The sequence below is a fragment of the Melopsittacus undulatus genome, chromosome 9, assembly GCF_012275295.1.
Source record: "Melopsittacus undulatus isolate bMelUnd1 chromosome 9, bMelUnd1.mat.Z, whole genome shotgun sequence".
Taxonomy (NCBI): domain Eukaryota; kingdom Metazoa; phylum Chordata; class Aves; order Psittaciformes; family Psittaculidae; genus Melopsittacus; species Melopsittacus undulatus.
In genome coordinates this window covers 21,639,192-21,653,062 of record NC_047535.1, presented here as the reverse complement: position 1 = coordinate 21,653,062, position 13,871 = coordinate 21,639,192, and the positions used below count along the sequence as shown (strand labels likewise).

At 39.9% G+C, this 13,871-nt stretch overlaps 1 protein-coding gene across 5 annotated transcripts in view; it reads right to left on the bottom strand.

The window, feature by feature from the left end:
- Positions 1–1,388: 1,388 nt before the first annotated feature.
- Positions 1,389–13,871, bottom strand: part of SEMA6D (semaphorin 6D) — a 30,929-nt gene continuing 18,446 nt past the window's right edge. For 2 of the 5 annotated variants that reach the window (XM_031046114.2, XM_031046115.2), the window contains exons 8-19: positions 13,744–13,863; positions 13,217–13,305; positions 12,272–12,489; positions 12,032–12,163; positions 11,680–11,835; positions 11,423–11,596; positions 10,536–10,676; positions 10,357–10,434; positions 9,451–9,542; positions 9,064–9,120; positions 7,081–7,248; positions 1,389–5,057 (exon numbers count right to left, since the gene is read on the bottom strand). In XM_031046114.2, the coding sequence (XP_030901974.1) occupies positions 3,754–5,057; positions 7,081–7,248; positions 9,064–9,120; positions 9,451–9,542; positions 10,357–10,434; positions 10,536–10,676; positions 11,423–11,596; positions 11,680–11,835; positions 12,032–12,163; positions 12,272–12,489; positions 13,217–13,305; positions 13,744–13,863 (2,729 nt within the window). In that variant the 3' untranslated portion in view covers positions 1,389–3,753. The remainder of the gene's footprint in view (positions 5,058–7,080; positions 7,249–9,063; positions 9,121–9,450; positions 9,543–10,356; positions 10,435–10,535; positions 10,677–11,422; positions 11,597–11,679; positions 11,836–12,031; positions 12,164–12,271; positions 12,490–13,216; positions 13,306–13,743; positions 13,864–13,871) is intronic. The other 3 variants (XM_005145880.3, XM_031046117.2, XM_005145881.3) reach the window with 3 other exon arrangements.

Sequence of the window (13,871 nt, the reverse complement as noted above, 5' to 3'; positions counted from 1 at the left end):
CGCCTGCCTGGCTCACAGCACTCTGGTTAAGGGAAGGCTGGTTCAATACAGATCAGAACAGCTAACAGCAGACAACGGTCACTTGATACTTTTCAGGTAAAATAAATACAGGTATTTTCTGAACAAAAATATTCCACCATTTGTGCTGTAGCTGCCCATTGCTACATCACTAAAAAACCCCAACTGTTTGTAATTCCTCATTATGACCCTTCATGCCTGACTGAAAATTATGCAAGTGGGTGCGCTCCAAAAAGAACTGGCCCTTTCTAGAGGGAACACTATTAGCTCTATGCCTGACACATTCATGGCACAGCCATGGCTTATTTTGATGTGGAAAAGCAGCACAGGCTTGCAGCATATGACACTAATAGCTCTTCACTTCATACACAGAAGCATATATAAAGTTCATATTTAAAGACATTAATAATACTCTCCCTCCCCTCCCCCCCCCCCCCCCCCCAATAAAAATTAATTGAAATTTGTTTCTGCACTAGAAAAAATACAACTTACCAGTCTGGGGGTTTGGTGGTGGTTTTTTTTTTTTTTTTAGCTCTATGTTCCTCTTCCCTTTAAAAGCTAAAACTGGGTACCATTATATTGTTAATAACATGCACTGTAATTTCCAAAGTATTACTATCTTGATAGCATCATCTCATAATAAATCATTTTTATCCATTATCTAAATTCAACTTTTAATTAAAAGAATACATTATATTTGTTTTCTGAGCCTAAATTACCCTGATTATTTTAAAATTACATGTGATGTTGGCACATGCTCAGTCTATGGCATGTGTATTTCTCTTGGGCTTTATTGTCTGCCTGAAATGTGAATTTCAGTTATCAAGCATTAGTAAGTGTTTAGGAATGCTCAGGGTCTGCAATTAATTTTGCCAGGAATTATCTCTTTTTGTAGCCTGTATTTTAGAAGGAGCACAGGATCCTCTTTCCAAACTGTACTGTATTTGCACAAAATTGTTATTTTTCTAACCTTAACAAGAAAGTTTTGCAGGAACTGGACCCCATCTGACACCTGGCTCAAGCTCCAATAAAGGTGTCCTACTGGGCATGTACTCTGGTGTATTATTTGGGCACCTCTGATGCTGTGCTACACTCTTGACTGCATGCCTGTTACTCTGACATTTTATACTTCATGCAGGAGGCCAAAAGTCACCTACAGACAGTTCCTCAAGACCATGCATGGCAGCATATGGTTGCAGGGAAAAGGCAGGAGCCATGTGCACATTGCTGCCCACCTCTGCAAGTCCCTGGAGAGGCCGATGAGAGGATGCTCCTGTGCCCCAGTCACACAGCTACCAAAGGCAGGTAGAGCTTCTCCACTGTAATCCCAACGACAAAACCAGCTTCACTAATAATGATCAGACACCGAGTACATTGGAATATTTTATTTTGACTTTACATGCGGTGTTAAAAACCCAAAGAACGTATTATTTACACATCCACAATACAAGTTTACAAGATATCTATACATGTTAAAGTACTCTATAGTATAGAGCAGCTTCATTTAAGTGTTACTTTTTTTATGCCGTACCATTAAAAAAGATACAATCTGCATTTACCTTTGCACAAATGGATAAAGCATCTTTTATTATTAAATTAACAGAATGAGGACTAGGTTGAATGTTAGAAATTTCAACATAAATACTAACATTACCATCTACAAGGCAGCACAATGTTACAGGAGGTTATCAGGGTTCACATACATTTATTGTTTGGTTTCACACAAGTCTGTATTAATATTTGTAAAGTGAATTCAGATCAGTTTGTGTCTTTTGACAACCAAGTACATTTTTAATAGTTATTAATCTGTAGTGTTTTAGTTACAGGACAGAAGTGTTTAGGAAGAGAGATCATTGATTTGGATCCAGAGGTCTCGGGAAATAAGTGTCCCTTACAGCCTTACAAGAAAAAAATGACTACTTCTATCCTCTATTCTTTGTTTGTAACAGAGGTCCTCTCTTCAGTGACTAACCTTTTCTCCCCCTAGAACACATAATATAAATCTCCACTGTCTCTGAAATCCATTGCAGTCCTGCTAATTCATGAATATTCCTCTGCCATGGTTATTTCTATAGTTATGTTCAATAAACAATGTGGTATGTGTAGTTTGCAAGCTAAAATAGCCATCTGTGTTGAACATCAGCTGCAGGTGGATACTGTAAAACCTACTAAATAGCTTACACAACTTTAGCAGGTGTTCCATTACCCTAGAAACCTCATTTGATTTCACATTATATGTGTTTGATCCTTCGGAGAGCTGGAGTGGAATGTTTACCACGATAAGGTGATTTAATGCTGCTGTCTTCTTGGATTGTAGGCTGCCTTTAGTTACTATTAATTATTCTTGCTTTTTATCTTTCGGGTTTTTTTTTTTTTGGGTGCTGTTGAGAGGTTTTACAACTGGCACTCGGGAGATATGTGCTATAGTGAGAACACTTGACAGATTCATTTATTTTTTTAGTACTTTTATCATTTGCATGAATAAGGCACAAAATGCACAGATTCAGGTAAACTCACACATAATATTTACAGAATATTGTCATTACCTGCATGACTTTGGAAAAAAAACCAACCTTACATTACACAACAAAAACGAATTGATTGCACTACTGTTGAGTTTTCACAGACTGCTTCTGCCAGGCCAATTAATGTTTCTTCTTTTTTATTGACAAGAGTCTATCAGCGTGTAGGGCATTATTAAATGCAACAAAAACGTAACCTTCTCTAGCTACACAGGCCTTTGCTGAGTGGATTATTAGCTGCCCTCAATGAGAAGTACAGGGTCACAGGTTCACAGTGGCCAGGTACTGGACGGAGGCACTGTGGAAACACAGAGCAACTCCTCCGCTCCAGCCCAAAACACTAGATTTGAAACGCACAGCTCTGAATCAATAGCAGCATAACAGAATTATGAAGAATTTAACAATCTGCGCTCTCTCACTGTGTGACTAGCTCATCGAGGTGGTAGTGTTCAAAAGGTTGGCAGAGATGCGCAGTTCATCCTTAGCTGTCTCCAAACGGAACCCAACGGGCTGCAGAAGGCAGAGTCATCTGTTTGTTCAGTCATGCTCAATGTAAACAATTCCATAGCATAAAAGATGCAATGGGAATCTAAGTACATCCTAGTGTGTACAGTACACACACACATCCACACACACGCACAGCTTTATCTGTGGCACAAACAAAATGCCACACACATGGAGAGAAAAAAATAATAATGCTACAGTTGGGCCAGAGACTGAATTCCAGAAAATTGATTGTTAACCCAGATAGTCATTGAGACATTACCGTTTTCTGACATTTGTGCAAGAGGCAAGGTGAATGCATACATAGTAAAACGTTCACATTTAATGGGAAGGACCACGCTTAATGGCAGTCTAAAATGGAACCCATTTTTCAAGTATTTGCTTACTGATTTTTTCCCAGTAACTTTTTTAGCTATTCAGAACAGTAAAGTAGCCCCCACCCCATTGTGCTACATGTCTCCTTAGCTCCAAACAAAAGAAATGTAATGACCAGCACTTTCCTTTGTTTTTGTGTTTGCTCTTAGCAAGTACGCGAAGTCTCGCTATAGCTACATGTGGCAAGACACAAATGTTGCTGAAGTAAAGACAGATTCTTTGGCCACTTTGTTCTCTGTAATAACAAGCAAGTCACTGTCTTCTGTGTCTACCACAACATCATCTCACAACCTGTACAGGTCAATGCCGCACTCATTTTTAGCACAGATATGTCCTAGTAACTGTACTTGTTCAGTGGTCTGACTGAAGTTGTTTGGGGAACGAATGAGGGTTTTGGTGGCACGTCTGGTTTTAAGGAGGATGTCCTCTTTACACCTGTACGAGGAAGGGTGCCATTGCTCGTGTAACTGCTTTGCCTGGACAAGGAAGGCTGGAGGTGAACGCTGACAGGCGTCCCTTGCATATAGTCCATCTTTGTGCCTGCCGTGGAAGGTATGTACCCCCCACGATTAATACTAGGCTGTCTGGATAACAAAACACCATTCGGTGAGTTTAAGTTTTTAGGAAGGGCAGATATTGAATGCCTCTGTGAAGAATTTTTGTGGTAACCTCTCTGCCTTTCCAAAGAGGTCATTGGTACTCCAGGAGTGGTGGGAACATCCACTCGTTTCGTGGGGCTGTTTCTTGGAAGAGTTGATGGAGGAGAGTATAAGGATGCCTCCCTGTTGGGAACCTTAGGTGGTATCTCAGACATATTTCCCATTGGATCCAACATTAAAGTCTGGTGGGCCACTTGAATATCTCCCATAATTGCTTTGGGATTACCAGTAGTTTCATTTAAGTGTTTCAGAAAATCATTCAAGGTGTTCCTGGAATCAACAGATCTCCTGTGGTCTCTTTTGCTGGATGGTTTTGTAAGTGGGTGATCAACATGCTGCATCTTTTTGTCTGCCTTGTGTGCATTAGAATTTGAGAAAGATGTATTATAATCATGGGTAGCATTGGGAAGAACAATAGCACTGGGGATATGTCCGTGACTTAGAGGAGAGTGTGGTGGAGGACTGGAAGGAAAAAACTGAGGGCTTTTTAGCGGTGTTTCCTTTCGTGAAGCATTGAGGTTACCAAGCGCTTTGTCTGACTGACTTTTCATAGCCTGCAGAGTCTTTTGTTGTAGAACTGGCGTCGATTCAGGAGTTGGAAGTGCAGCTAATTCCGGAGGCTGGCCTCTGTGGTCCATCATCATGGACTTTGTATCACCATTGGGTGGCAACTCCTTTCTGCTAGTCAACAGGTTTGTGTAAAGTTTAGGGGAATCAATGTTTTGTTGATACTCCTTAACAGGACTGTCAAAGAGCCCATTCAGTTTAGCAAAGCTCCCACTGGAGTCAGTACAGGACTGAGCAGATTCTGCATCTTTGTGTATTTTTCTGGATTTCCGTACAAATATATCCCGGTAACAGTAAACGGCCACTCCCGCAATAAAGGCTCCCAGGACAAAAGCGGCAAAGACACAAGTGATAAGGACATTCATATGTACCATTTGGTTGGACTCTCCTGATTGTACTTCCCACCTTACACCTGCAAAAGACATGCAGTATATCATAAATCTACACTCAGTTCATATGGATACATTGAGAAGGATGTAGCCTCCCTAGGGGCTGTGTCTATGAAGTGTTTGTAAGTGCTCTGTGTAACTCAGCTGGATCCTGCACTGCTGAATGCAAATACTTTTCTAAATAAAAATGTGTGAGCATTGACCAGTCTAAACAAAGACTGTCCATTTTCTTTTATAATAAGAAATTCTTGTCAAGCTTCTCTCCTTGTATGACTTCCTGTTTAGCCTGTCTCCAAATTTCCTTTAAGGCTCACAAATAACCTGTATGCTATTAACACCAATGATTTCATCTGGAAAATTGAGTTTGGAAGGTGCTAATGGGCCAGAAAACAATAATTCATGGATGGATTTTTCTCTCAAGTTTCTGCCCAACTCATAAATCAGTAGCAAAAGAGACAGGATTATGCAAATGTTGTGTAAAACTGTATCATGTATATATTGCATTGTGATAATCCTGTTAATCTACTACAGTGTAGAACTTGTGAACTAACATAACCACAGGTTGCTAGTCTTGAAGTGACACACCTTGCCTTACATAAATGTGCAACTGTGGAAGTTCCAGATTATTAGAGCACTAACTTTTCTTTTTTGTCAATAATGAACATAAATACTTGCGCATTAAAAACCCCAAATTAAAAGGTTAAATTATTAGAGAATGTTAAAATTTAGAAAACTTTTAGCTTAGACCAAAAACTTGAATATTAGTTTTTTATTTGTGTATTAACAAGCTCCCTTTGTTTTCTGAGATTTTTTAAAGCAACCCACAGACATCTTGCAGCTAAGACAATGTTAGTTTTTCATTGAAGTAATTCTTTTAACTATCCCAAGGCATGTTAAAATGAAAGAGCAAGAGGAAGGAACAGGTTCACTTTTGCTACAGGCAAGGCCTTTGAACATTGTTAATGTTCAGGGTTATAGGTTTTAATGGCACAGTGCAGAAGAAAGAAAACATGAATAAAGTTCACTATTAGCTATGACAGGACAGCAAATGATAACAAAAACATAAAGCAAAATAGAAAATAACTGCAACAAATTAAAATGACAAATGTACTGCCAGAATGGCTGACAGGAAACCTGATATGTTTTGGTGAATGGTAATAAAACACAAATGGGTTTTGGCTGGTGAGATTTTCAGTAAATACAGAATTGTGCAAACATGTGTGTCACCTGGCTATGCTGTGTACTGATGAAGACTTGGGTTAATTTTTTTGTTTTTGGAGTGGAAGCTTCTTGATTCTTTGGTTGACTGCAGTAGTCCTACTGAATTAAAACCCTTGGTGCTGCAAGAGCCTAATCAAATGTTCACTTAGCAGAAGGAATGCCTACAGAAAGATGAGTTATAAGCAGAATATGCTTCTTATGTTCAGGTTAAAACCTGTGTGTGTCTCACTATGTACTGAGATCATCTGTAAAAGGATGCTCATAGCCACAGCTTAAAATTTCAGCACATGCTTACTCAGATCTGACCCATGTTCTTCAGAAAGGTGATGCAGGCAGACTGAGTTTGGGATGCATCCCATTTAATGCATGGATCTCCCATGGACCTGTGCTTTGTTTTCTGTTCTGCCACTCCAAACCAACCAAAGAACCAACCCTCCCTTAAGCTCTTGTAAGCACCCATTCATGAGCACCAATAGTCTTATCCAAATGAGACTGGTCTGAAAACAACCATCAGAGCTGCAGAGAAAGTATTGAATGCAATTTTTTTAATGCATCCAGAATGCCTGCTGATTTTAATGGGAGCTTTGGAGCACCCCAGGAATAAAAAGCTGAGCTTATTATCTGTATTTCCCATTATAAGCTCTAAGCAGCACTTTGTACACCAGATAAGTAGGTAAGAAAAACATGATTGCACTGTCTGCATAGTCACACAAAATGGGTGTAAAATATAGCCTAACAATCATGGTTATCACATTTTTGCCTTAGACAATGCTGAGACTATCAGGTTTCCATTCAGCTGCAATGTATTCCCTGGTAAGGCCTTACCCTTTGGGACACCTGATAATGGATCAGAATAATCAGAAGTGTTTGGGTCATCTTGAACTACAAATTTCCGAGAGCCAGTCACTTTAGGTTTCCAGGAACCAATCACTTTGGGTGATATAACTGGGATACTTGCCATTGTGGTAATGGAAGCTGAGGAGAACTTCATGTCTGTGGTGGCAAACAGATTTTTATTAATGTGTTTCATGGCACACCTAAGCTATAGCTGGAGACAGTATATAAAGGGAGTTACAAGTCAAAGCAAAATGTGACCCCTACACTCTGCAGAGGTACAGAGGGCTGATCAAAACCAATTGCTTTAACACAAAAAAACTACATTAAAACATCAACAGCTGCTAGCCAAAAAAGCCAGAAGTCAAACACTAAAGCAGTGCAAAAGTTAAAAGTAAGCGACTGGTGCAGGTGAAAAGCAAAACTTATTCTGTTTAATTGCCATGTTCCTCACTGGAGACAATGCACTTGGCTGCCTTTTAAACATCAAAAAAAAAAAAAGTTACTTGGAAAGATCCACGCTCCTAACAGGTTACTCCTGAGAAACCAGATCGGCTCCACTAGCGCTATTAGGTTATACCAGGAACTGCTGAATGAGCCATTTCTACAGGTGGGGATGAAAGGAATGTTTTAACCCCTGTTTTGTAATGGTTCCTGAAGAACAATGTTGCATAGATTCTGGCTCCTCTGTAGTATATTTGCTGAACAGAATCATCACAGCCTACTTGAAAATGCACGTGAGGAGGAAACACATCAAATTGGGGTTACAATCCAAAGTCTGCTTTGCACACTCAAGTACTTTGTGTTCATTGTCCCAGCAGGTTTAGGCATGAATGTCTACGGCTTGAGATCTGGCTGAGAAATGTACTTCAAAAGCACACTTACTTACTTGAAAATAAGCCTCAGTTGTATCTGTGTCCTAAAATATCACTTTGAAAATTCAGCTGATAGTAAACACTGGTGCAAGCAGGGCAGCATTTCCATGTAACAGTTTTGGTTTGTTTTGCTTTCCTAAGTGAGTCTCTAACTTACATTATGGGTAAATATACCTGGAAAATATTTGTCTCAAGCATTACTTCTTGTTAAGTTACAGAAGTGCAAATATCAGAAACCAAAATACAAAACAGCGTTCTTGTTCTTGCTGCACTCTTACCAATTTAATGTACAAACAGATTGTTCTCATATTTGTCAGCCAGAAACGTGCACCTGGTTTAAAAGCAGAGACCCAAGTTCCAAGGAGCAAAGACTGGAAAATAAGAGCTCAGTCTTACTCCTGTTGAAGTCAACACAGGTTCTGCTTTTTTGAGTTCAATGGAGGAGTACCGGGTCCTGCCTCCCTTCACACCAGGGGCTGACAGTGAAAACATCATTTGAAAAGCCACTGAAGGAGGAAAAGATGTGAAAGTCCATCTGACAATGATGCATACAGTTTTTCTAAGTCACCTTTGTCTATTCAAGTCCTCATTCAGCTACATGGTTTGTGATGTTAAATTTTTCCATTAGCGTAAGCTACTTAAAACATCTCAGCAATATAGAAATACACATTGCAGGAAATGTGTATTTGTGCAGAAATCTTGCTGGGAACAAAGGCAAAGAGGAAAGGAGAGGCAAGGAGGAAGATGATGAAATTCTGCCATTCATCTACTTAGAGATGACCAATAGGGGCATTCACAAATGCATGGCTCGGGATAAAGAGTAAAGCTTAGTGGACTTTTGAGCAGTGAAGATGTCATCTATGTTACTCAAGCTCTTTAATAAAAGATGTCCCAATAAATAATGAGCTGTTAACATGCAGCTACACAGGGTGAAGTGCTGAGGGAGAGGAGTCTGACTATCTTTACCATCAGTGGGAACATGAGTAAAAGCACAAAAATGGAGGATTGCCAACTGTGCAAAAGGAAGGAAAAAAGGGCTGAAAATGCTGAACTGAAGGAAAGTAAAGGTCATTAATTCAAAAAAATTAAAAAAACTAACCAGATGTTGGGTCGCCAAATATTTTGTAATCTGGTGTAGCTGTAGTAGGCAAAATTTCTAAAAGAATTAAAGGAACAAGTAATCAGTAAAAAGTAACAAAAAGAAAGCAAAAGATCTCAAACCTGAGTAATGGAAAATAAGAACTAAAATATTACTGCTTACAAAAATAAATTCTTCAGTACTTTGCTGCCGACCCCAAATAGCTGTAAACTGGTGAAGGAAAGACAAAACTCTGCCACCCAGGACCAAAAAGCTCAGCTTTGTGAACAATCACAGTGATGTGTTCATCATCTTACTGAAAAGCTCATAAATTTAACATCCACAGTGAGGTGTGGCCACAAAGTACTGTTGAGACATCGCAGAGGAGCAGCAATGACTGTGCCTTACCGTGGCAGTCCCCAAGCTGAGCTGTGTTGCCGTATTCGACATCTTGTATGTATCCTCCGGTGCTGTGGTTGTATGAAACAAACAAAGAGAACCTGCAATTAACAGTATCAGTAGGGAAACAAAGGGTGATTTTTCTTTCTTTTTCTGGAAGCAGCAAATAGAAACAAGAACAAGAGCCAGTGTATGGCCCGAAGAAAAGTTTTACAAAATGCACAAGTTATAACCAGGCTTTAAAACTCTATATATGTGCTTATGCCAGGAAATAAATAATAAAATAATGGGGAAAAAATTCCCTTTTTTCAGCAATTTCATCAAGTCTTCTATATTGGGCATGCTCTTGGTTTGAGATACAACCGTCCAATTATACTAGTTGAAGTTTGCACTGGCCTGCTACAAAGGCCTCTTTTTAAGATACAGCTGCTAATGTACTGTATATTACAGACTTGGTTTGTGCAAAATGCCTTTGGTATGCATATATATCACCCAAGCTCCAGTGTGGACACAAATCTTACTCTCTTCCCACTGTGAATCCTGTGTTTTCATATTTGCAATTGACTGTGCCCTGGCTGTGAGCACGCCTGGGAGGGGAGACAGTGTATTGTCCCTCTGAGCTGCTCAGGTTTGCAGGCAGCAATTTCTTGCCTTCCTGCTTCCAATGGTCTTCCTACAGGTCTGCTTGTCCTCCCTCACACATGTAAACCTCACCCTGAAAGCAAATTTTCACCTAGAGATTGCAGAATTGGGTCAGAATTTAGCATTCTGTTATCTTACAAATACCATACACTGAAAAAACATCTTTAAAAAATGCAGATTTATTGAGTGCATATTGAACAGCCATAGGATAAGAGCTCGTGTGGTCTATAAAGTATATGGAGGTGCTGGGCTAATGTGGAAAGGAGTACTTACGACATGCCTGGTGTCACTCTTCCACATGCCTCATGGTCTAACCAGCCACAGTACGGGTCTCGTGAAGCAATACATGCCCTTGCAAAAGAAAAACCGCAAAAAATAATGCATTTTTTACTTCCTTCCCAAGAGATGTTGGTGCCCTTCCTTTAAGGGGTAGTTTGGGAATGGGGCCGTACTTTTTACATGACCCGTGACGCTCACACCGGCTCAGAGGAATTCTAATGATGCAGCTGGAGAATGCCACGAACAGAGCATGGTGGTCTCTATCCAACTGAAGGGCAATGACTCTTCTGTCCTCCTCGCTCTCAGCATTACACCTGCCCAGCAAAAATAATGGGAGGCCGTTATTTTAGTAACTGTAGTTCTTTGTGTAGCACTTACACTGTGAACACTTTATTTACTGTCTGTGTAGATACTCGAGACTTTGTGTATATATATATATATATATATATACATATAAATGTAACTTGTTAGTCTTTGCTGAGTGATTTTTAAACAAACATGTGGGTTATCAAATGGCAGCTATTTACAGCTAGGTGACACATTTGCTGAACTACATAGGAAAAAAGTCTGAATCCACTCTCTTTGTTCACTCAGTTGGCATAAGTATCTCAACAGAGCAGAACAGGAATCCTGCATTGGACACCTGTAGAGTCTAATTGGAATGCTTCCATTCCTAAATTCTTTGCACCAGAACAAGTTTACAATGATTAGATGTAGTTTATAGATTATTGGTCACCCTTGAGAAACCCTCAAGATATGCTCACATCATTTCTTTTTACTGCAGCAGGTAGTTCTGATGTTTCAAATTCAGGAAGAAGTGTATCTACAGGAGAATTAGACTGTATCAGGGACGTCACTTGAGTGGAATTAGGTTGTTCACTCAACCCATGCAAGATGGCAAGTGACCAACTATTTTCAGGTTACTCAACATGAGGAACACTGTGAAATGACAAACAAGTGGCGATGTTGGTGACAGGGAGTTGGTTTTCATTTACCATAATTTCGTTTAGCTAGGTACCAAGGACTAGATGAAGAGCTTTGGTGTTCTGGTAATACTTACTTTGCATGATTATAGGCTTCAATCTCTTCTAGCAATACACTGTCATTTAAAGAGAAAGGCCTGGTCTTTGCCAAGATTTTAAGTACTACTCCTGCTTCAGAGCCAACAAATATGACTGTGTAGTTCTGGTAGGGTCCAGCAGCATGGTCTACAGCAATTGCTGTCAATCTGTATCTATCAAGAGCAAAAGGCACATCATTAACAGAACATTTTTTGTTTTCCTTTTCACACATGTTACTTTTGAACAGTGTTCATACCTGACACGTGTTTTGGTAAACCAGGGCTCCTCAATGACTGAGGGAACAGCTGAATCCATCAAAGGATGAGATTTGATGAAGGAGAGGGTTTCATCTGGGAAATCAATGGAGGTTTTGTAAGCCTCTGCTAGGCCATGTTTTGCACAGCAGCCAGGTCTGAAAGAAGAACAACATTGTTTTCCTCTTGGTATTTTGGTTAATGAGAGAAGGCAGCCTGCTAATGAGCATCCTTAAGGCTGAAGTGTTAAGCTCTACTTTGGTTCTCACCTGACAAGACACTAAAGAGTGCAGCTGATTTAAGGTAGCACTTTACAAGGACAGTATTACATCATCATGAGTAAGAAACTTTTACCTTGGCTTTGGTACTTTGTCTTCAGGTACAGCTGTCCAAACAGAGTCGGGAGTCTTTTGTTCTTTAAATCTCCCTTTGAAGACTTTCTCGATGTCATCCATGCTGAAAGCACACACGGCTGAACCAGGGATGCTGTAAAATTAGACGAATAGTTGCAAAGGTTCAGACTACAATGGCATCAATCTCAGGGTAAGAGAGAAGCAGAGAGCTGCCTTTGATGTCAGGCTGCTCATCGCTCACCTGTTAAGCTGTGTGGTGAATACACCAACAACTGTGGGGACTCCATTGATTTCTATTATGTCTGTGATAGACTGCAGAACATCAAAGTAGAAAAAAGAATCCCCGGGGACTGAGCAGTTGAGCCGAGCTTTCAGGAAGGATGTCCAGTGTTTCTCCAGGACTCTCTGGGACCCCCCCATGTCATTTTTGCATATTCGTGCCACACGGGAATACACAGCCTGTCAAGGGAAAACAAAAAAGGAAAAGGGATAAAGAGAAGTAAGGATAACAGTGCTTGTTGCTGAGCTGTTAATAAACTAAAGATAATTTTGTTAACAAGAAGCTGCCATTTATCTGCCCAGAAAGGATGTTTAGCTCATAGTGCACAGGCATCTTAATGTATCACCAAGCAAATGCAGCTCTGCAGCTTGTACCCACCTTTTTTTTCCCTTCAAAATCATGCTGTGTGTGAGACTTAAAGACTTTGATTAACCATGTGTAAAGGATTTAATAATTTATTATAGAATATCTTTCCATGGTGAGGCGTAAGTACTATACTCTGTTCTGGCATGACTGAATTATTCAGTATGCAGGGACATTAGGACAACATCTTTGAAACTCTTCTTTTGTATTGTTTTCCTTTGTTTCTTTAATAAGCATGAGAAAAAATCCCCTTGAATTTTCCATGACTTGCAATAAGTGGTAACAGCAACACTACAAGATACCTGTCATGATCATGTCTACCAGTGAGGCAGAGAGAACAGAGACAACTTTTTGGTTGAAGAATACATTGTTCTTTCTATTTTCCCCACACCCCCCATAAATTATAATGACAGGAAAACTGTGTGGAATTTGTACTAGTCCCTATTTCATATTGTAAACTGTGTTTGTTACTGACACCGCTTTAGAACAGCTGATCCTGCTATGACTCATGGCTACATGACAGCTCGCTGTGACGATACACACCTTGCCTAAATTATTGTGCTCTACAGCAATTTCTCGGAAGAAGAAATAAACATAGTTCCCGTATTCGATGGCATGGAGGAAGTGCGGTTCTGTAAGAAAGAGCAAGGAGACAGTTACTCCAAAGAAATTCTCAATAGGCATATAACACCGACTATGCTATGTGACTTGGCAGCTTCTCCACAGCTCCATACCAGCTAACATGAGCTCCAGTCTTCCAGACACTTCAGGATATACAAATATGGGTGCACTAGAGCTTAAATGGACTTGAAATCTTTAATGTTGGCTAATGGACTGTAAAAAGGGCTCACCGAAATTGCATTTCAGTTATTTTGTTACTGCAGACTCAGCCATTGATGTATTTAAGAAGAATTTGGCTTCATTTGTATTAAACTGTTTTTTTATTGTAATCACACTCTACTGAAAGCCACATTACATTGTCATTCTAACATACGTGTAAAGCACGCTGACCCTCTGCGCCATCGAAATGGCACTTGCCATGTGTACGGGAAAATACTCCCCCAAATTACCTTTTATCCATTTGGAATCATACTTTATTGTTCTTAGGGCAGATCCATCCCCCATGCTGCGATAAATAACAGCATCACTTGACAGGAAATCTGCTACTGTTGCCGAATACAATTTTCCATCTAAAATA